Source organism: Corvus moneduloides, chromosome 11 (assembly GCF_009650955.1).
Source record: "Corvus moneduloides isolate bCorMon1 chromosome 11, bCorMon1.pri, whole genome shotgun sequence".
Classification (NCBI taxonomy): Eukaryota; Metazoa; Chordata; class Aves; order Passeriformes; family Corvidae; genus Corvus; species Corvus moneduloides.
In genome coordinates this window covers 14,800,694-14,822,708 of record NC_045486.1, presented here as the reverse complement: position 1 = coordinate 14,822,708, position 22,015 = coordinate 14,800,694, and the positions used below count along the sequence as shown (strand labels likewise).

At 39.2% G+C, this 22,015-nt stretch overlaps 2 protein-coding genes across 2 annotated transcripts in view; one reads left to right on the top strand and one right to left on the bottom strand.

The window, feature by feature from the left end:
• CACNA1D (calcium voltage-gated channel subunit alpha1 D) overlaps window positions 1-4,514 on the top strand; it is a 172,685-nt gene extending 168,171 nt beyond the window's left edge. The window contains 3 exon segments of the mRNA XM_032120445.1: window positions 217-338; window positions 943-1,263; window positions 2,284-4,514. Coding sequence (XP_031976336.1) covers window positions 217-338; window positions 943-1,263; window positions 2,284-2,577 — 737 coding nt within the window. The 3' untranslated portion in view covers window positions 2,578-4,514.
• A 2,530-nt stretch (window positions 4,515-7,044) lies between these two features.
• CHDH (choline dehydrogenase) lies at window positions 7,045-21,729 on the bottom strand. The gene is made up of 8 exons (XM_032120447.1): window positions 21,455-21,729; window positions 16,670-17,474; window positions 15,977-16,128; window positions 13,036-13,165; window positions 12,198-12,332; window positions 10,907-11,049; window positions 9,992-10,094; window positions 7,045-9,403 (listed from the first exon to the last, which is right to left on the bottom strand). The coding sequence occupies exons 2-8, from the start codon at window positions 17,415-17,417 to the stop codon at window positions 8,985-8,987; spliced, it is 1,830 nt and encodes a 609-aa protein (XP_031976338.1). The 5' UTR covers window positions 17,418-17,474; window positions 21,455-21,729; the 3' UTR covers window positions 7,045-8,984.
• Between the last annotated feature and the right edge of the window lie 286 nt (window positions 21,730-22,015).

The window sequence follows — 22,015 nt, the reverse complement described above, 5'->3', positions numbered from 1 at the left end:
TTGCTTCTGTGATTTCTACCTAGGCCTGCTTTTGCTTATGTGATTAAGCTATCCTTTATCTTATAACCAGCTGCTTGCTTCTGTTAGCATAACTTGTTTCTTACGGGAGGATCTGTTTTTATTTGTATCATAGTTGACACACACTGGAATTCTGGAAATAATAGAATTTGAGGAAAAATATTTTGTTTTTCTAATGAATTTATGGTTTCCCTTTAGCACACAGACGATCTTCCTTTAATTTCGAATGCCTCCGCCGACAAAGTAGCCAAGACGACATCCCACTCTCTCCTAATTTTCACCATCGCACGGCTTTGCCACTTCACTTAATGCAACAGCAGGTAAACACCAACTCTTCCTTAACTACGAGTTACATCTTTCCAGCCTCTATACTGCACTCCTGACTTTCACTGTTGTTTGAAGCAGTACCGGTGTATTTGTTGCTAGAGAGCAACCTTCTCAAACGTCGACCTTGTACAAAACAGAATGAGCCTGTGACTCTCTGAGTGTCCACAAAAAGTCACCATGCCCTAAGGAATTTTGACCAGGACTGCATAATACAGCAGCTGCTATTAATCTTTGCCTATCTCAACTCCAGTTGTGACAATTTGCAAGTACAACATACACACCTTCTGAGGCTCAGTGCCCACCTTGGAAAATGCTGACAGCTTCCTATCCTGTTCTGGATAGAGGAAATATTTCTATACTTTGTTTTCTTTATTATATTGTATAAGCAAAATGAGTAAAATGGAAAAAATACCATTTTGTCCTGTCAATTTGCCAATTTCAGTCCTGTTCCTTTTTTACATGGCTACTACACATCACAAAATGTTGACTTTGCACAGCTGCTGCTTGAAAAATTGGTGTGAGCTAACTGCTAAAGTGAGAAATGAGTATAACTGAGCATTTGAAATCACTAACTTCTAAAATCCTTCCCTTTACCAGGTCATGGCTGTCGCAGGTCTGGATTCCAGCAAAGCTCATAAACATTCACCGAGTCGTTCGACGCGTTCCTGGGCCACCCCACCTGCCACGCCTCCCAACAGGGACCGTTCCCCCTATTACACCCCTCTGATCCAGGTGGACAGGGCTGACTCCACAGAGCACATGAATGGCAGCCTGCCTTCCTTGCACAGGAGCTCCTGGTACACGGATGACCCCGACATTTCCTACCGGACATTCACACCAGCCAACCTGACCGTCCCCAATGACTTTAGGCATAAACACAGCGACAAGCAGAGGAGTGCAGACAGCCTGGTGGAAGCGGTGAGTGCTGCAGGAACCTCTGAAGGAGCCAGGAGTGTCTGTCTGTGCTGTTTTGGGGTTAGCTTGTAAAAACATGTAATTCAATTCACATCAGCTCTCTGAAAATGCTCTGAAATTTTTAGTTTTATAGCCACAAAGTTGTTTTAGGTAAAGAGGGGAATTTATTCATAGCTGTCATGTAGTAAAGGATTTCTACTGAATCCAAATCTTCACATTAGTGAGAGATTGAACAGACAACTAAAGATACTTCAGAATTTTGAAATTTAAGTTTTCTAGATGAGGATCAGTTCTGAAGTATCTTTCCACAATGGCAATAAGGAAGAGATGATGTATATGCCTTTTCTCTCTGCTGTTTCTATAGACATAAATCCCCATTTTTGCAGTAATCAGAATAAAAGATCAAAAACTCTGTGAATCAGGGTACTAAATGCAGAGAGGAGAATAACAACTGCAAGGATTGATTTGTAGGTGTACTAAAAGAATGTTAAGAATTCCCTTTTATATTACAAAAGATTTGAAGATAAAGCGTGTGCAGCATTTCTAAATCATAGTTACTGTTGTAGCTTCTATCTATCATTTACTTTCCATTGCTCTGAGCTAAACAACAGATTTTGTTACGTTTTTGCAGGTGGGAATTCAACATCTCTTTTCCATGGCCTCTAAAGTACTGAGAACATATAAAATTCTGTATTCCAGGCAATTGTTCTAACTGCACCATCTGAGATGTATTAACTGTTGTCCTTAGTGTATCAGCCTGATGATTGATGTTCAGCAAAGACTACTGCCAAATTTCCAAGAAGTGTCAGATGCACTGCAGCACCACTTACATTTCACACATCATGGTGTACTTTGGAGATGTTTCTTTGTTGATTTAATTGTTCTTTACCTCTACAGTTTGGCAGTGGGTTGCTCCAGTGATTCAGCAGGGGGTTTCTAGTGTTTTCCATGAATAAGCAATGTTGTAATCTGTCTGTTCTGTAATTCCACTGAAATTCTCACTCTCTCCCCTCCATGTGCCAGGTACTTATATCTGAAGGCCTGGGAAGGTACGCAAAGGACCCTAAATTTGTTTCGGCTACAAAACACGAGATTGCTGATGCATGTGACATGACTATTGATGAGATGGAGAGTGCAGCAAGTAATCTTCTCAATGGAAATATCAGCAATGGGACCAATGGGGATATGTTTCCGATTTTAAGCAGACAAGATTACGAACTTCAAGATTTTGGTCCTGGCTACAGTGACGAAGAACCAGAAACGGGACGATACGAAGAAGACTTAGCTGATGAAATGATATGCATCACAAGCTTATAGTATTTAGCAAGGAAAATGTTCTAATAACAGAAAAAGTGCCTCATAGTTTCAAGATGCTAGGCACTAGCTGGAGTGAATAACCAATCCAAGTTTTGTACGAGTGATGTCGCACCTCAAGGAAGCCATAACTAATAAATTTATTATCTCCAGGTTGCCGAAATGTGATCAGAGCTGCAGTAGGTCAAGTCTCCTCCCACAGAATCTTCAGTTCCTCTGTAGGAATAAGGTTATTTTGAAACTAAGCAGATTGTGACAATCAGTTTTTTGAGGGCTAGAGCAGGATTCTGAGGTGTACTGTCTTGCCTGTCTTTCAACCTTGTGCTGCTGTCCTTCCTAGTGGAGCATGATTTTGTCAGTGACAATGTCTGTATAGGTCTGGCACAGTATTGTGTGGGAAACAGCAACATGAGATGAGTGATGACAACCAATAATGTCATTACCTCAGTGCTCAAAGCATATCAGCTACCCATTGCATATCCATTCTAACATTGTTTTCAAACTTGCCTCCTGATTTCCTTTCTTAATGCTCTTCTAAAATACAGTTTGTCATGCTCTACCTGTTAGAGATCATTGGAAGAAGTTGTTATATAAAGAATAATCCGTCATATGTAACATCAGTTTACATAGGAAAATATCATTCAGATGGTCTGTTTTATGACTATCACGTTAAGGGCAAAATATACTGGAATAATTGCATTCTTACTAATGCACTTGCAACCAGGTTATAGTAGAATTAGATAAGATAGTTTGCTAAAAATTATATAGTAGAAAATATTGTAAATTAATTGTAATATACAATGATTTGTATTTGTAAAGAGATGTTCTATATTTTGTAATTATTGTACCGTAATTGAACTGCAGCAATATTTATGGACCCTAATTATTGTAACTCTCCACAGAATTCTAGATAGAAGTATTTTTACTTGGAATATATAGATCTATAGCGTAAATATTTAAATAGAGCCACCTCTTAATGTAAATCTCTTTTTGGGACAAAGTGTCAAGTTTGAACTTGGCAACAGAACAGATTTTTTTTTTTTTTAAATAATTGAGACAAAATAATCTCTCTGCATAAGGGATGCACCATTGACTACTCACAGTCTTATATTTGGAAAGGTAAAAAATTTAAACTAATTTCAACTTTTTTTTTTTTTTTGACTGAAAAGTAAGGTCTAATTTTATTTTTTTAATAATCCCATGCAAAAAACCCCAAACCCCAGAAACTTTGGCAAGTTCATGCCTGTATCAAGTATTCCTGGTCACGAGACAATTAGTTTTGACAAAGTGTAATACCTGCATACCCTAATTTGACACAGGAAACACCTTGGGCAGAAAATACTTAACAGGTGAATGAAAATGCTTTTCTTCAGTACTACTTTCTCTGCTTGGAAAGAGAAGAAATGTGATCATATGATTCTACACAGAACCAAAAACCTTGGTATAAAAAATGTATTATTTTATTGCCTCTACCTTTCTGTTGTTCTATGTGTACTATTTCAAAGATTTATTTTTATGCAATCAAGAGAGGGCTTCGATATTGTTCACAATGCAGTAAAACCCTGAAATGTCTTTGAGGCTGAAATGACCTTGGAGGATAATTAAAACACACTGAAAGCTACTGTCTATTTTGTTAGCACTGGATAACAATGACTTGTTCTAACAAGTTATCTTATCAGGTTTTACCTGTAGTTCATATGCTAGATAGCAATCCAGTTCACATTTTTACAAATGTGATGTTTAAAACATGTCAATAAACATTTTGTACATAATGACAGTTTCCTATGAATAGCTTACAGACTTCCTCTGAAATAATTCTTATTTCAAATGCCAGGATAAGATCTTAAAGGTTTGTAAATTATTTCTTGACCTACATCATTTTGTATTAAAACAAATGCAAAATGTTCTTCAAAATAAAACTGTGTAATAATTTTATTATACTTGGGAGTCCTTTTACTAATAATTTTTCACCAAGAAGTTCCAAAGGTTAAATTCATTTTGCAATGTTTTAAGAATGGGAGGGAATGCATGGAATAGGGTATCATTCTACAGCATCACATCATGCAATTCTTTTATGAATGGTTGCTGTTACCCACAAAAAAATAAAGCATTTAGAGTATTCATGTGCAATAGGGATTACTACTTCCCTGGACACAGATCTCTGGAAATGATTAGGAAAATTTGACTAAAATACCCTGAAACATCTAAATAAATTTTCCATACAGTCTTGGGAAGCTCTTGGGTAGGTTACCCAGCAATACTCACTTTGTTACACTTCCCCAGCTTACAGAAACAAAATCTGGGAGGCCAGAATGGAGCTAAGGTCTACCTACTGTGGTAAATCCACATCTGAAAACCACCTTTAAGGCAACTGAAGTTAAAACTTTAAAAAAAAAAAAAACCAATAAAATAAAAGGAAAAGAATCTCAGACTTGTATTTTGTCCAGCATGGATGTTTGATAGAACATCAGGTTTGGCAGACTGAGCAGAGTGACAGGGTTTTTTACTTAATGATTTCTCCAAGGAGACATAAAACAATGCAGACCCCACTGTATTTTCACGCTCTGTCCTCAGCTTTTAATACTCTGATGAGAGACTCTTTAAAGTAGATAAGCAATTTTATGAGAGAACTGTTTGCAAAAATAAACAATGAAGAAAATTTAGTTACAGACCATGTTCTATGATTTAGGGGAGAATATCTGTATAGATTCAAAGAATACCTGTTTGGTTTTCCTATAGAAATGTGTGGTAATAAGTAATCAATATATGCATAATTACATGGTAGTTTTCACCCTTAAAATACTACCAATCATAGTAATTACTCAGTACAAAAAACCTAGAAGTTCTCTCAACAATTAAATCATCATTTATGAGACTCTGAATTTGTTTATATCTGTATTTAATGAGAGAAAATACTAGTAAAGAGTTAAACACTGGTAAGTATTCTACAGTGAAATAAATCCACTGAAAAAAAGGAAATCTATAAAATATATACATATTTGAAGAGTATCTTTTTTTTGAGCTTGGATGACAGAAGAATTGAGACTAAAAATTTAATAGTGTAATAAGATGTGCTTGTGTTCTCCCTCTTCATTTGAGCTATAATCTAAAAAGTAATTACTTTTATTATTATTTAATGATATATTCTATATCTCTATTCTATATTAAGTATTTAATATATTTATGCTTTTATTATTCCTCAAAATCTGTTTTTATGCTTATTTTATAGAAAATGCATATTGCAAGCCCACTTTTCCAGTGTTCATATAGCTGCCTAATTTGATTCCAGGCCAACTGAATGCAGACACACTTGGAAAGATTTTAAGGTTGTGGTGTACAAAATCTTACATAAATTAAATACAATGCAATTGTATTTATTCAATGCACTGCTGTTTTCTGCTGCTTTTAAAAGCACTTCTCATACTAAAGCAGCTTGAACTGAAATGTGTGTACAAAAAGAAATGGTTTTGGTCACTTTTCATTCTTAATCCCATTGTGCCCAGCCAGAGACCTCCACTGCCTGGAGCATCTGTAGCAAACCATTTCTATGGAAATGCTGGTGTTCTCTCTTGCAGTACCATTGCTGGTCCAAGCCATGCTGGCAGGTCTAGTAATTCTTGCATTAAACAGCTTTTACAGTTAACTGGTTTCGAGCACATAATATATTATCTGTATATTTATAGAATTTATATCTGGGTAGAATTGGGAATAATCACACTGAATTATTTTGTTAAATAGGTAAAACTCTGTGTTCTGCAGTCCAATAAGGTGTAAAAGATGGTTAATTTTAGCTGAGACTGCCAGTGCTCCACAGGGCAGGTTAGAATATCCTGGACCTGTTCTAAGTACCCTTTAGCACACTTGACTCTGCTGGAAGTCAGAACAATTTTTAACAGAAATTCAATATCAGCAACAGATACAACACAGGAGAAACTAATGGGAAATTGATGTTACTTAAAAGTTTCCCCAGGGCAACAAACCCTTCAGCACTGCATCAAAGGAATCTCATGACGGAGCCTCAACATTCTTCAGCAGTGAGGCTGGAATTGATAAAGCAACTGCAGTTCACAGCAATGAAAATGTCTAAGTGTTTAAAAGGGGAGGAATCTGTGAGGTGTCTGTGGATGCTTAGAACTGCAAGAAAAGATGATGTTTCAGAAGAAATGCCCGATTATCTGATTGCTCAGTGCAGCAATGTCTCCGTGAACATAAGACGCATGGATACCTAACCTTGCTATTTACTCCTCTTTTTAGAGCTTGACATAACAGCAGAGGAGAGGTCTGTGCTTGTTCAGTGGTAAGTTATGTAAGCCAGTGGCTAGTTAATCCTCTGCAGTTGCATAATAACAATTCCCACCTTGCATGCCTAGAGTGGAAACCCACGTAGTAAATCTGCAAATGCAGGAACTTCCGTATCTCATCTTGCCAAATTGCTGCCCTTCTCAACTGCACAGGACTGTGGTAAGTATATATTACTTAGAGTATCTTTATTGTATTCCAAATGACACTAGAATTTACTGAATACCTTTAAAAAAAAAAATCTGACAGGAGTAAGTGCTGAAAAAGAATGATTTGCCATTAAGAGGTCCAGAATGTACAGTCCATGCTCTTCCCAAACAGTTGCACCAGATGAATTGTCTCCTTAACTGATCAATCACCTCTGACTTGAAATATTCTTGTTCTTCCCCTCATTTCAAAAGAATGCATCACATACATAGAAAGGGTTTACCTGTCTCCTTGTGGAGCAGAGTTCACTGCTATCATCCTCCATCTTCGGTGGTTTTGGTTTTCTTTATGCAGATGCTCTAATGAATGAAGTCCTTTCCCTCAGCAGGGCTTCCAATCAGTGACTTACTGAGAGCAGCACCAGGTACAAGTATCTGCCTTAAACATCTGCAGTTGTCCCTCCAGCCAACATCTGAGTCAGCAAGGTTTTCTACAGTCTGTTAAAAGGGTGTAAAATTCCTTTCTTTTTCTTCTGAAAAAAGCTTTATTCTGTTTGCCACAAGTCCTGAGCAATCCTAGGCTACTGAAGCTTTTACTTTATGATTTGACATCTGCTTAGTCAGAAACTACTTTAGAATACTTAAAAAATACAAAATAATCCAAGGATTCAATTTTTCAGTGAGTTCAGTTTCTTTAGGTTTCTTTTAAAAAATCAGTACCTGAAAGTTATTTTGACACCAAAACCAGCCATGAGAGTTCAAGTATCTTACACATCTGAAGATTAAAAACCCAAAGATTTAAGTCCTAACTTAAATATAACACTGGTTCAGTGAATAATATTTATCTTCTAATTGTAAAAGACCTCTTCCCATATTATCAAATCTGACATTATATAGCAACTTTGAGTAGCACTTCATTTAAATATAGTTTGGCTGCAATTTTTCTAAATAAAATTTGAGCAATAGCAAGGCACCATTCAGAATATTTACTGAGAAATATCTTTAGCAAATAATCATCTGTGCAAAGACCAGTCACTTTCTGGGTGTTCTAGGAAGTGCAAATCTCTTCCTGCTAGAGTAGTACAAGTAAATCAGCTTAAATTGTGAGCAGAATTCTACTAAGCTCCCTGTGAAAAAAGGCAAAACAAAACAAAGAGAAATTCCAATTTTCCAGTAGATTTTTATAAGTATCAACTCCAGCTCTGCATGTTTTAGATAAATAAATTTCCAATAAATACAATGTATGTCTTCTCCCTGAAAGGTAGAGACTGCTGAGTTTAGCAAAATCTAACTTTGAGTGAGGATTTGTAAACTGTGCATTCCTTTCATAAAAACCACATTTGACAAACTCTGAGCATATGCAGGTTCCTCCCTTTCCTGCAAGTTCTGATACAAACTAATTCAGCTCATGACTATGAAATTGCATAAGTGTTTACATTTGCTTGACCATCCTTTGCAGGATGTGGTAATTACTGACTTGCTGTTACCCTGGGTACCATTCTCATAGCAGTTAAAATTCTTAAAATAGCAAGGCATACCATAACCATTTTCAAAATAGCACACATTAATCTCTTCCATTCCTCATGCAATCACACGGTATTTCTGGCTTATGTCTTCTCGTTTAGAAACAGCTTCTCTTCAAGAGAAAATTGGAATTTACCACAAAAGGTCATATTTAACTAAATTTGTAATTCTTGGAGTGTCCTGCCTAGGGCCAGGAGTTGGGCTCAGTGATCCTTATTGGTCCCTTCAAACTCAACATATTCTATGATTCTAAAATATGCAACTTAAACCAGATGATTAAAAAACAGTAGGTAGTCTAATAAAATTATTCAAATTAATAGTTCTTTTAGTAGGATATGTGGTTTTGCATGATATTTATCATGTTGGCATGTTCAGTATGAGATACCAACATGCTGATGAAAGCCTAAACAGCAAATGATATGAAAGGATGAGAATATTTATTTATCTCTGTGTTTCCAGGGTCTTGGGCTTATATACAGGAACATTTTTCTCCTGAAGTGATGGGAGGCCCTTAATTATGTCTGCAGCTTTCTCTGCTATCATGATAGTTGGGGCATTCAAATTTCCAGTGACAACACTGGGCATTATTGAAGCATCAACTACTCTCAAGTTTTCAATGCCAATTACTTTTGTTTGGGGATCGACTACAGCAGTGCTGTCTGAAGGCTGACCCATTTTACAGGTGCAGGAAGGATGATAAGCACTATCAGCCTTCTGCCTTATGAAAGCATCTATTTCTTTATCAGACTGAACATGATTTCCTGGTTGAATTTCAGGCCCACGAAATTTTTCAAAGGCTTTCTGAGCAAAGATCTCTCTGGTCAACTTGACACATTGGCGGAATTCCCAAATATCTCTTTCTGTGTAGAGAGAAAATAAGAAAATTTTAAGTACACATTTAAATTTACCAGTACCATACAGAATGCAAAAACAGAAAAAAGCAGCACTGAAGAGAAAAGGCTGGAAGGAAAGTGTTTCACTTCTTGCTGAAAGCCATAATAAAGCAGAATATTTTTCAAAGTCACAGATATTTACATTCACTGTGAACAAAACTGTCACTTATATTGCACAACTCCAAAAGGGAAGAGGTGAACTATGAGGAACTGCACTTTATCTTGCTGTACCCACTGCCTAGGAGAAGGAAAATAGTCTCAGCACAAAGAAGCAAAAGTGATTCATTCCTTCACAAGCAGAGGAGGGGATGACATAAACAGCAAGACACAGCAGATACTGAGAATTCTGACTTCATCCCCAACAGGGAATTCTTTCTGGTTTACACAGTGCTTTGCACAATCTCCCCCTTTGATATTAGTTGAATTTTATAAATGAGAAATAAGTAACGATGTACCAACCACAACTTCTGAACTGGTGTTGAGTAGGTACAAAAATCTGCTACTGAAACAGGTGGGAAATAATCTGACATCAGAGCAAGGAGAGGGTGCATTTACCTGTGGACAGGTAGTTGGGCTCGAGGATGGGGTGGTCATTTGGGTCTGAACTCTTCAGCTTCAGCCAGCCCACACTTGTGCTCCTCATGGGTCCCACGTGGACCTGCAACACCCACACTGCACTCAAGACACAATCCCACCAGATCTACTTCCAAATTCAGCATGGTTTGCTTTTATTTTTTTGCAGTTTAGGCAGACTTTACAAATTCAGCAAATGTAAACATGGAACAGAGAGAGTGGAAAGTACTGTTGCACATTTTTCCATTTTATATAATTTCTTTGTAAATATGAAATTCCATAGCAGGGAGGAAAAATGTCTGTCACATCAACTCACAGCTGCTCTTTTCATTTAAAAGACACCATTCCAATTTATAGAATCAGAGCATTCTAATACAATCAGCAACTGGACCAAATTATTATCATCTCTGAAGAAAATAGATTAAAAAGGAGAAACATGTATATTCAGTGGTAGTTCCCTAGAATTAGCCCAGGCTTTTGAATCAAGATGATAGTCTAAAATGGGGCTTGGATTTGTGCCAGTGCATAAATGAGTAGTTTTATACATTTTCACTTAAACCTTTGTCTAAACTGCAGTGGAACAGGGAAACACCTTGTTTTAGTTTTGAACTGCCCTGGCGATATTGTCCCTAACCCACAGCACCAGGGCACTTCAGTAGAGTGCTTAATACTTAATTCAATATTTGCCTATTTTTCCAGAGATAAACCTAAGTTTGGTGGCAATATCAAATAACAAGCTTGTTTTTCTCACCAATGAAGGAGGTTAAGCGGTCTCTTTTGTATTATACTAAACAAAGTATTTTTCAGTATATAGCCAAATTATCAACAATTATAGTGGAGCATAAACCTCCTTGCTAATGGCTACAAAACCTTACTGGAGCATACTCTCCAACTCACCTGGTAAGCTTCCATTGTGGAAGCAACCCGACCATGGTCAATCACCTGAGAAGGAAGAAAGTGGAACTGAATGTCGGGGTGAGGAACCCCTGGTTCACTTCGGATAAAACCACCGGATTCTAAGTGGGCAGTGGCTCCCTCACCTACATGGTGTAAAGGAGAGAGAAGATGCCATTAAAAGACCTCAGAAGAGCAACAAATCCACTTCTTTTTAACCCTTTGTTGTGCTACTATGAATAATTTATATGTACAGGGTCGATTGCAAGGAATGCAAATGCATTATGAATGGCTTGCAGTTAAGCAGTGTGCATCACCTTCATGTGCTTTTTAATTCCTAGACAAATGTAAATACGCATGACTTTGGGAATCCCACTGATCTGAGAATGGACGTTGCAGTTATCTCACTGTAACTGGGAGGTCAAGGGTATCACTCCAGAAGCAGATTTGGATCCTAACAGGTGTGGAGGGAACTGGCTGCACACCCTGATATCACCGCACTGCTCGCTCCGTGACCTGCACCCCAGGTATCCCATCAGTCACATGGAATAGGCAGAGCCATCCACTGAGCCTACCCTGAAGGGTAGGATGAAAAGCCTGCAATGTGTCTCCAATTATATTTGTTCCATTTCTGTTTAAGTTAGCCCTCTATATTTACTTCCATGGTAGAAAGCCACATATACCCAGAATAAACTGCCAAATAATAATAACATAATTCAGCAAGTGATGTAGAGCTCCACCTTGCCCAAGCTATTTAACTGACATCAAGGATTATATTTACAGATTCTTTTTAAGGTACAACTTATGACTGAGGTACTATAAATGCATGTGTCATTTTAAGGAAAGTCAGTTCAGATTTACTTGCAGGCCTAAAGGATTCTGACCAGAGCAAAAAAAAATTCTTTTGAGACAATTATACAGAAAACTTAATTCAGTTCAACAATATGTTTTTATTGATATCCCATTGATTTAAAATGGGGTATTTTGTCCATTTTTTTTTTTTTTGCAACAGCTTTTCTCAGTAGCACTGATTTTTAAATGTAGAATTTTTCTTTTCATGAGATATAATAACGTTAAAAGTGGTGTGTAATAACCTCCCTCATTACCTAAGATGTAAAACCTTTAATTTTGAAGAAAAAAAAAATAGTTCAAATCCATTTGCAAGTTCCAGTTATTTCCCAGAGCATGAAAAAGGTTATATGTCAAGGCTGCCAGACTATAAAAGTCACGGATAAAAGGCTGTCATAATTCTAAATGAATCAGTGGTAGAATGATTGCATACTTTGCTTCATACCTGTAAATTTCCAAAGCCATTCGAGACCAATCCTCACCATGTTAATTGGCTTTTGTGCACTATATAGAGTAATAGGTTTGGTGCACTTTTGCTGGACATAAACTTCTAAATGATCGTGAAGGTTCTGGCCTACTCCTGCAGGGGGTAGAAAGGAAGGGAGAGAGGGAGAAGAAAGGGAGAGTAAAAAAAAAGTTATTTCACACAGAACAACTACCCACCATGTTTCAAGCAGAGAGCAGCTTAAGTGGGAACTAAACCAACCTCTTACAAGGGCAGTGATGACTAAGACCAAGGCCATGAGTCATATCAGCCTTTTGCTCATGTCAGAATAAGGTTTTACATAAACATAACTAGAATGAAAATAGAAAGTTAAATGGCAGATATATCACTTGTTCTAAAATTGCCCGATACGACTTCCAAATACTGTACTAACTATTTTAGCTTTAAGGAAAAGTTCATGTTATTTCCTCTATATTTGAATATTTATGAGTGGGAGTTTATACAATCTGTTGTGGATCAAAACTAATTCAAAACTCTTAATGACAAGTATGCTGCTTAACTATAAAAAATATGCCTTCAGAAAGGCATTTTTCACTGTCAGATGTAGTGAAGAAAGTGTAGGAGTTTGTTGCTCAGTTCTAAAATCAATGCATGTTTCCACTGATTTGTATAAAATCAAAGCATCTTTCCACTGATTTGTTACAAATGTGTTTCAATATGTGTTTCAGTCTACACAACATGACATACAGAAAACTCAATTTCATGATTCATTTAATTTAATGGTTGTTCAGTTGCATCCACAAGAAGATGAAAGGTTAGAAGAAAGAAAAAAAATTACCAGGAAGATGGCAAACAACAGGGATCCCCAATTTTTTTAGATCCTCTGCATTTCCAATTCCAGACAACATAAGCAGTTGGGGAGAATTTATGGCACCTCCACTTAAAATAACATCCTTATTGGCAAAAACCTAAAAGGAAATGAGCATAAAAGCCCTAAGATTATTAAGCCTGAGCTGAATACAAGCAACGTCAAGGGCTTCTGTTGGGATATGCTGCTCTGATCCAGATTAGACACCCTTCCCTCACATTTTCCTCATTTAAATGTATTCCTGTCTTGTCAGAATTTTCCACAGAGAGAAATAATCAAGCTTTTACTTTGATCATTCTTGCATCTTTACAATCCATTCAAACTATGGAAACATTCAGCCCAGCCAGTACCATGGCTGCAAATAAACTCCTGTCCTACTTGCCAGGGGAATAGTACCTGTGACACTCAGATCAGGCAGCTAAGCCTCCCTGCCATTTTCCATAACCCTTTATAAATTAAAACTGGAACTCCTAAGGAAGATTTTGAATTCACAGACATGGCAGCTCAAAAATTCTCAAGAGCTTATTTTTTTAAATTCTACTAAGACTAAAGTTTGGTTTCTTAGTTCGTGGTAGTCCTCAAAAACCCCCCACTCACTGAAGCACTACTGCTAAAACTGGCTGCAGGCATACATTGAATTCTGTTTTGCTGACAGTCTTTTCATCAAATGGTTTGGTCTGAGCCCTGAGCTGGTTCTTGATAAAGGCTGCTAAATTATTCCTCTGCCTTTGACTCAGAGTTTTAACAGATTAGCATGGAATGAATATTAAATTATAATCCTGTCCTTTTTGAATGACACCTCAGCTACACAGAATATGGCAAATGAGATTGTAGCTACATTAACATCAAAGTGTAATAATAAGAAGAAGCATTTTCAGACTATTTATCTGATATGGCCAACAGATGGCCAGTGTTATATTTTTTGTTTGTTATTGCTTTGCTCTGGGCAATCATTAGTATGTTAAGACTAATAAAGACCATATCAGTGCCTGTTGAATCAATACTTAGAGCTGTATTTTGCATGTTATACAAACATTACCCATTTACATTTTCTATGGTACACACAGAGCTGGTACCAGTTTGTTCAGAGTAGCATTCAAATGATGCTTTCTCAGTCCAAATTCACTGCAAAGTCAGCACTGTAGTTATTCCTAGCCCACACAGAGTCTTTCATAAAGTTACAGCTAACAGGCTAAGAGGAAAAAGTGACTTTGATACATTTTTTTATGGGTTAGTCTGTAACACAGTAAAACATTTTCATCCTTTAAAATATACTTTTTGGCTTGATTCTGAATTTAAAAACTTCAGGAATGCTTAGTCTACCTTCCCTACTTTTTTCAGAGGGCTCACTGGAGTCCTGGGAGATCTCTAGGACTTCAGTGTTACAAAAATAACAAATCACTGGCCGGTGAATAGGTTTTGAATCATTTCTGAACCAGGTTTTGGTGATCTTTTCGCTTTGCTGACGACATAAAAGACGTAAAAGAGATTCTATCTAAAATAGACGGTAAAGAGATTCTATCTAAAATAGACTGTAAAAACAAAAACACTTTAATGTAGTCAAGTGCTTCATCTTGATGTTCATAATGCAATAAAATTATTAGCTCTTCCATCCTGACAGATATAAAATTTTCCAGAAAGTAAAAGCAGACTAATCCTGCAGTTTTGATGCTGGCAGGGGGGAAAAAAGGAAGGGAAATACTTTGAAGGTGTACTTTGCAGAATACACGATATAAATATATATCACTCACTATGTAGAATTCATACTTATATTAATATGTAGGAAAATTCATCGCAATTGAAGAATTTTGCAATTAAATTGTCCAGTATTCAGAAAGTCTTTGATCATGTATAATTAGGTTTCCAAGACTCTCTTCAACAAAATTGCTCTTGATAATGGTACAAGTACAGCAATTAGAGGTACTGTTTTCACAGAAATTTAATAGCTTATGAAATCAATTAAATGTTCTGCAACTTTTGTTTTATATTGTTAAAATTATTATCATTTGCAATCCACTTAGAAAGCAGCAGATTTGTTCTGTGCTTTAGAAAATCAAAGAACAGATTGTTTATACTGCATTTTTACTTTGAGCAGGTGCTCAATCACAGAACACTTGTCTTCTGAGTCTTGTAAGACCTACTGAGCTCAAACCACGAAAATTTTTACTCTACTCTCTCTAGGATATTATTACACTTTTTAATTGTTTTATAATCATTTGTGTCTAAATATCTTAGGTTATTAGCAGACAAACCCCTTTTAGGCAACATCTTAGCTACATATTCCATAATCAGCTCTTAAGGAAAGTGAGGATGATTTGGGTCTTACAGAAGTCAACAAATTGAAAGAGGCATAAAATGAGCTGATTATCCACAGTATTCAGTTGTAAGGACAATTCAAGCTTCCTTCCACACAGTGACATTTTCAGTGGAAGTTGGACTGAAACTGAAAAATATTAATTCCACAGCCAACTATAAGGCAAGATTCATCATTTATCCCCTGAGCCACTTAGATTTCCTAATCTGGTTTTTAGATTTTCTTATGCCAGACCAGCATTCTCAGAACTGTTTTTCAGAAACGTCACCATTGCAGCACACTGGTTAATGTGCTGGGACAGGCATGGTTGCACCATAGCTACAGTCAGACATCTTACACAACACTGAGTAACACCAAGTTATGGCTTGTGCCCTCAGCACTGGGAGATGGATAGATGATGATGAAGTTAATCTCTAAATCAATACAACTGGAATAGCACCTACTGTAAAATAACTGACAAAGAATCATATAATGGAAGAAACAACAAAACCTCTAAAAAAAAGGACATTTTGCATAGTAAAGTGTAATTTTTAATAGATTAAAAAAAAAATTAGCTTTGATGCATACTTTTCATACTGGAAATTGAAAATCTCTTACCTTTTTCCTTTGCCCATTTTTCACATACTCAACACCAATGCATTTTGTTCCTTGAAACAAGATTTTTGTTACAAGTGTCTTCTCTGCAACTGAGAAATTTGGGCGTGATATGGCTGGGCGAAGATAAGCACTAGCTGTGCTCCATCTTTGACCTACAATGTATATTTACATTAAACATCAAAATAGTCATGCTCAGTATTCTTCAGATTTTGGTTAATAATCACCAGGATACTTACAGACAGAGAGTCTTCATAGAATTTGTAGAGTTCAAGGCAAATGTGATTTGATATAATAATTCAAGATTTTATTTTAACATAGCAAATTTCACAATTTTTCAATTGTGAAAAGTTTAATTTATATTTTTATATTATTATTATATATACATTATATTATATATAATTATATATTATATATATTTTATATATATATAGTTTATATAAATAAAAGTTAATAAAAAAGTTAATTAAAAGTTTAACTGTGAATCAGGACTTGCCTGCCAATGCAATGTGCAATGAAATACACAGTACACTGACAGCAAGCTGCTGTGAAATGAATAGGCTGTAAATACAGAGTGCCATAGCTGTGCAGTAACCTAAACATTCAAATGGCATTCTGTGCAGATTATAAATCCATATTCCAAAATTATTTCTGGCTCCGAAATAGAAATTACTTAAGGACCTCCTTATGATTTACCTTGGTGTATAGTCATGTCCATCCAGCCAAAGCCTTCTTGCTGATAGCCATTCATATCATCTGTGAAGGGATACCCAGCTTGCTGGGCTGCCTCCAGGAATGCTTGGTGAAGAGGATGGTTTGTTTTCCCTCTTGACACATGCAGGGGGCCATTCCCACCTCTGTACTGATCCGGCCCCAGCTCATGTGTCTGTGCCTTCTTAAAATAGGGCAGGCAATGCTCATAGTCCCAGCCTAGAGCCCCCTCCCTGCTCCATCGGTTGTAATCCTCGGCGTGCCCACGGATGTAGACCATGGCATTGAGAGAGGAGGAGCCCCCCCACACTCTGCCCCGGGGCCAGTACATGACTCGGTTATCCATGTGCCTCTGGGGTGTGGTGTGGTAGTACCAGTTGTATTTCTCATCACAGAGGTTGTATGTTAAGGCAGCAGGCATGTGAATCTTCCACAGCAGTCTTTTACTGCCTAGCAGGGTATCTTTAGGGCCTGCTTCCAAAAGTAGCACAGTACTCTGAGAGTCTTCTGTCAGCCTGTTGGCCAATACACAGCCTGCTGATCCAGCTCCTACAATGATGTAATTATAAGAGTTTGCCTTTTCAGAGCTCAGCTGAGATGATGCACGGGAAATTTTGAATTGTTGTTCATTGACCCCTAACATGTTCTTTAATGTGTGTGCTTTAAACAGGCTTCCTGCTACTTTGCACATCACAGGACTGTGACATTTAAATCCTTTCATTATATATGACATCTTTACTGATAGTTAGTCACTCTTGCAGAATTTCTGACAAAAATCCAGTGGTTTACCCTAGAAAAAAAACCAAAAATACTAATTAAGATGTAAGCATTACTAACTCTAAAATGTCAGTCATTTTCAGGTGACACAGGTATATTTTACCCATTTTCACGACCCAAAAAGTCAACAACAACGCCAATAAAACAGCAAACATTTTCTGTCTTATTATTCTTTTAATGCAGTCTATGCAGCAGTCAAATGTACTATCCTATATTATATGTAGTCTGATTTTGATTTGCTTCTGGTTCCCGAGACAGATGAACATTTCAAGTATTTGCCAAACCCATAAGGGGTGGAAACTTTTACATTCCTTGTAGTCTCTCTTTATCCACCTCTAATAGCCAAGAATTTAAGAGAAACAACAACTTCAAAAACTTTTCTGTAAGTTTGTGACAGTGATATCACACAAGGCAATTCACAACGGAAACGTGAATTGCTCACTGGACGTTCTGCCAGACAGGGTCTCCACAAAACAAATGTGTAGCAAACCCATTTCCAGCTGTCCATCCCTAAGGTGAAAACTGCTGGGTTTGGAGGTGTGTCTCCTAACACAGAGAAAGGCAAAATCTGTTCATCCCTTGCTACTAAACCCAGATCCTGCAAGAATGCTCCGAGTACAGTTACATTCTAACACCACCACATCCTTAGGCTGAGTAGAAATGGCAAATTTTTTACCTCCAGGGAAGCCTGTGAGCCTTGGAAGTACCACAGGTTTAGCTCTGTGTTGCACTAGGTTGGGCACAAGGACTCAGTGCCAGATTTTCATAGCCTGTGTGTCACAGGCACTGATCCTGCTGGCCAGTCTGAAGGGTTTCTCCTGCTCTCTGCCCTTAGAACTGCTCCTTTTGGTCTAAACAATTAGTGAAATGGGGTGTCCTTGGACTGTAAATAGTATTTCTCCCTGGCCCATGGCTTCTGTCAAAGCTCTTGCATTGGACTCTAAAGACAGCAACTTATCCTGAGTCCATGACGCTTATCTCTTTCAGCACTGCCCAGCTGAAAGAGATAAGCAAGTGTTCTCCTGAAATACATTGAATACTCTGTAACAAAATTAGGTGTAAATTGCTGCTAAATGTTAAAAATCTTCCATGCACAATTATAATTTTATACAGTTTTATGTACAATCTCATTTGCAAAAGTATGTTCCTTTACTCTTGGGGAACAGATGGGAAGAAGCATAACTCTCTGTCTTTTCTTAGGAAAACTTTAATAAACTTGTCTGGGGCTGTATAAACCCCAAAACTTCTGAATTAACAACCAGCCAATGGAAAACAATTTGTTCTGTAAAGAAAAAAAAAAAGGTTGTGGGGATATGTCTGAGCCTAAAGTTCACACAGCTGATACTCCTCACATGGCTTATTCAAAATTGTTCCCAGCTGAGGATGGGGAGGGTGTCAGCTTTTTTTCTGCAGGTGGAGACTGTTAAAGGATTCTTTCTTGAAGAAGGTTTATCAGCTTTTTGTGATGCAGTAGAGGAGGATGCAAAGGTAGGAAGGTTTTTCCTTGTTTTGGTTTTGATGAAGAGGGGTAGAGTTCTGCAGTATCTGTGTTTAACCTGCAGACCTGGTGGGCCACAGGATTTTATTCATCCAGGAGCAGCAGATTGGTGACGGGGTTGGTAAGATATGGGCCTGGGCCTAATAATCTGGGAAAGATACTCTGTCCCAGTAGGGACCTACAGTTTTATGGCCAACTCTCTCAAGTGTTGCAGTGGCTGTGTCAAAAGGTAGAAATAGGGAGGTTTATACAATGTGGTTCTATTGGGATGCTCTGTACTCACTACCAACAAAAAATACCTTTTGGGCCTTACTGGATGTTACTGCAATGTCTTTATCTGGCTTCTCCTATATCATGACTTTGTTATGAACATGTAGCAAAATGTTCTTCAGGAATCAGTGAGCAGACTTTCAGAAATGCATATGGCAGCAACGTAAAATCCATTCCCTGTATTGGAGTAGATCTTCAAAATCTGGAGCTTGTTTTAAAAAAGGTTTTATTTACCAAAGTTCCTATTCAGCAGGGCCTATGGCTGGAGGTTGTACAAGACTGAGGAGAGCAGGAGCATTTCAGCAGGAAAACTCTGTTGCTAGGATATAATTATACAGCTTATCATACATTGGTTAGCTATAGGTGGGCAATGGAATTCAGAAATGAGGTGTTTGGGGCTCCTTGCACCATTGTAACACATTTCTGAATACAGTATCAGGCTGATGCAATCCGTGGGTGCCTACTATTGCAACTGTACTGGTGTTGATCTGGGGTCCTATGTGAAAACAGACCCAAGACAGGGCACCCACCGTCTGGGCTAGAAGGCTGAACTGCCAACCAAGAAAGCTAAACCTAATATTCCTTTTAAGTAACTTAAGTAGCGTATTTTAAATCTTCTCCACCATATGTGTTTCAGATTTACAGTTAGATGTTATTTCATGGCTTTCTTCACTTATTGTTGCTGTTTTACTTCAAATGGAACAGGACTGGCAGAGTAACATTTGAGAGAATTTTTATCTTGCAGAGAGTTGGGGGTGAAGTCAGTAAGCAATGTCCTTAACAGTCAAGTGACTTTGATAGTCACTGTGTAGATGACTCACAAACCTTGGTACTTTTGAGTTCTGAAGTGCAGAGGTCAAAAATCAAGCCATTCTGTTTAAATATAACTCTAGCACACATCTTTAATTGAATGGATTAAAACACTAGTTTCAATGGACTAAAATGCTAGTTTCAATGCACAATTCTTTTCGCTATATTGATTCACATCCACTCTCCTCTTTGTGTGGTCCCTCTGCATGAGCACTATCCTGCTCCAGTTTTTCTAAATTGATCCTGGAACGAAAAGGAGAGGGCCACTGTGCCTGAAATTTAACTCCCCGTTTTGTTGACAGAGGCGAAACAAGAACATCCTCTCTGGCAGATGTAAAACAAGACCCTCTCCCAGAGATGTCCACAGCAGGGACAACACATAAAGCAGCAGAGCAACAGGGCTTTGTCAGGACATTAACCCCTCATGTCACTACCAAATCCTGTCAGGCCTGACTGTAAAGTGCAGGAGAAAAAACTCCTCAGTGTCACATTGACCGCTACTGTCCACTGCCCAGGCTAGCTCCAGCGGTGTGTGGCAGGAGTGGGGAGCAGCCGGAGGCATGGAAGCTTTAAAGCTGCTCCTCTGAAGCCTCAGCTCTACCCGGCGGAGCACAGGCTCCAGACAATGTAGCAGTCAGCAGCCCTGGATGAAGAGAGAGCTAAAAAGTAGCGAGGAGGCTTGCCACGGGAGATAACCCAACTTCATTGAAGGGTCTCCTCTGAGGACAAGCCCCGCCTGCAACGCGTCCATGCCTTACAAAGGGAGGTTGAACAAAGGGAGTAAACCAACCAGGGACCAATAAGCGGATTAGGAGGGAGGGACGCTGAAGGGATGGACTCACATCTGGTCCGATGGTCTTGGTGGGTGGAGGGAGAGGGGTCACATGCCCCAATGGGGCGTCGAGGTTTAAGGGAGTTCCAAGAGGGAAGGTATCCGAGGGGGCAGGATCTCGGGGGACTGACGGGGGCCATATAAGGGTAATTAGGGAGGGCTCAGGTGAGAGACACCGAACCTTCGGGAACAACAGGAGGGGTTTGGGTGATTGATAGGGAGAGAGCCAGAACAAGGGGAAGGAGAACAACCATGTAGGGAGCACTGGGGAGCGGCTTGGGTCTGGGACAAGCCAACTGGGAGTAGGAGTGGGGAAGGTAGGGATGAACCACTGGGGTACAGAAAACATATGAAAATACAATAAAAACCTCGCATCACCACACAGGATGTTACAGCAGATCTTGCTTTTTGTTTGTTTGTTTTTCCCTGCTGCAGGCTGTGTAACAGGGTTTAAATGTATCTGCTGCGGGAATGTTTTGGACTAACTTTCCCTTCAGTCCTGCTAGGAGGAAAGTTCATTCACTTTGAAAAAACTTTGTGGTGAGTTTCATTTCCAGGGCTGAAAATGTTCAAGCCGACTTACCTCGCCGCTTCCTCCTCTGTGCACAAGCGTGTCTGTGACCTCCGTCGGGTCCGGGGCTGCCCGCGACCCCGCTCTGAGGGCTCCTGCGGCGGCTCCCGAACCGGACCGGGAGCAGGAGGGAGATGGGTCTGTCCCGGTCCCCTCCGCAGGTCGGAGCACCCACAGGCCGCTCTCTCCCAGCCCGGGCCGGGGAGGCCGCTCGTGTGCGGGGGCTGCCGCCGACCCTCGGTAGCCACCGCCCAGCAAGGCGGGCGGAGCGCGGGGTGGTCCGTGGGAGAGCTGGGGCCGCCGGCGGGAGGGCGCGGAGGCGAGTGCGGGCTGCGGGGGGAGAGCTCCGCGGGGAGGCAGGGCAGGAGCGCGGCTGGGACTTCCCCCCGGAATGCACCCTTTGTCCGCTGTCCGGGATGTGCCAGAGCGGCTTCGTGCCGTTTCGGAACCGCCCAGAGGGGCAGCGGGCGAAGTCCTCAGCCTCGCCCATGCCGCCGGAGTCCCCGGGAGGATGCGCTGCCCCGCCGCTCCCGCACCCCGCCGGGACAGGGCTGCCATCTCCGCCGCGGAACG

What these genes read in the sequence shown, in the direction of transcription:
- CHDH (XM_032120447.1), bottom strand. Translation starts at nt 17,417, where the DNA reads ATGTCATATATAATGAAAGGATTTAAATGTCACAGTCCTGTGATGTGC. An exon ending in AAAATGGGCAAAGGAAAAAG is followed by an intron (nt 13,166 to 15,976) that starts GTAAGAGATTTT and finishes ATTTCCTTTTAG; the next exon opens with GTTTTTGCCAATAAGGATGT. An exon ending in TGTTGTTTGCCATCTTCCTG is followed by an intron (nt 12,333 to 13,035) that starts GTAATTTTTTTT and finishes TACCCCCTGCAG; the next exon opens with GAGTAGGCCAGAACCTTCAC.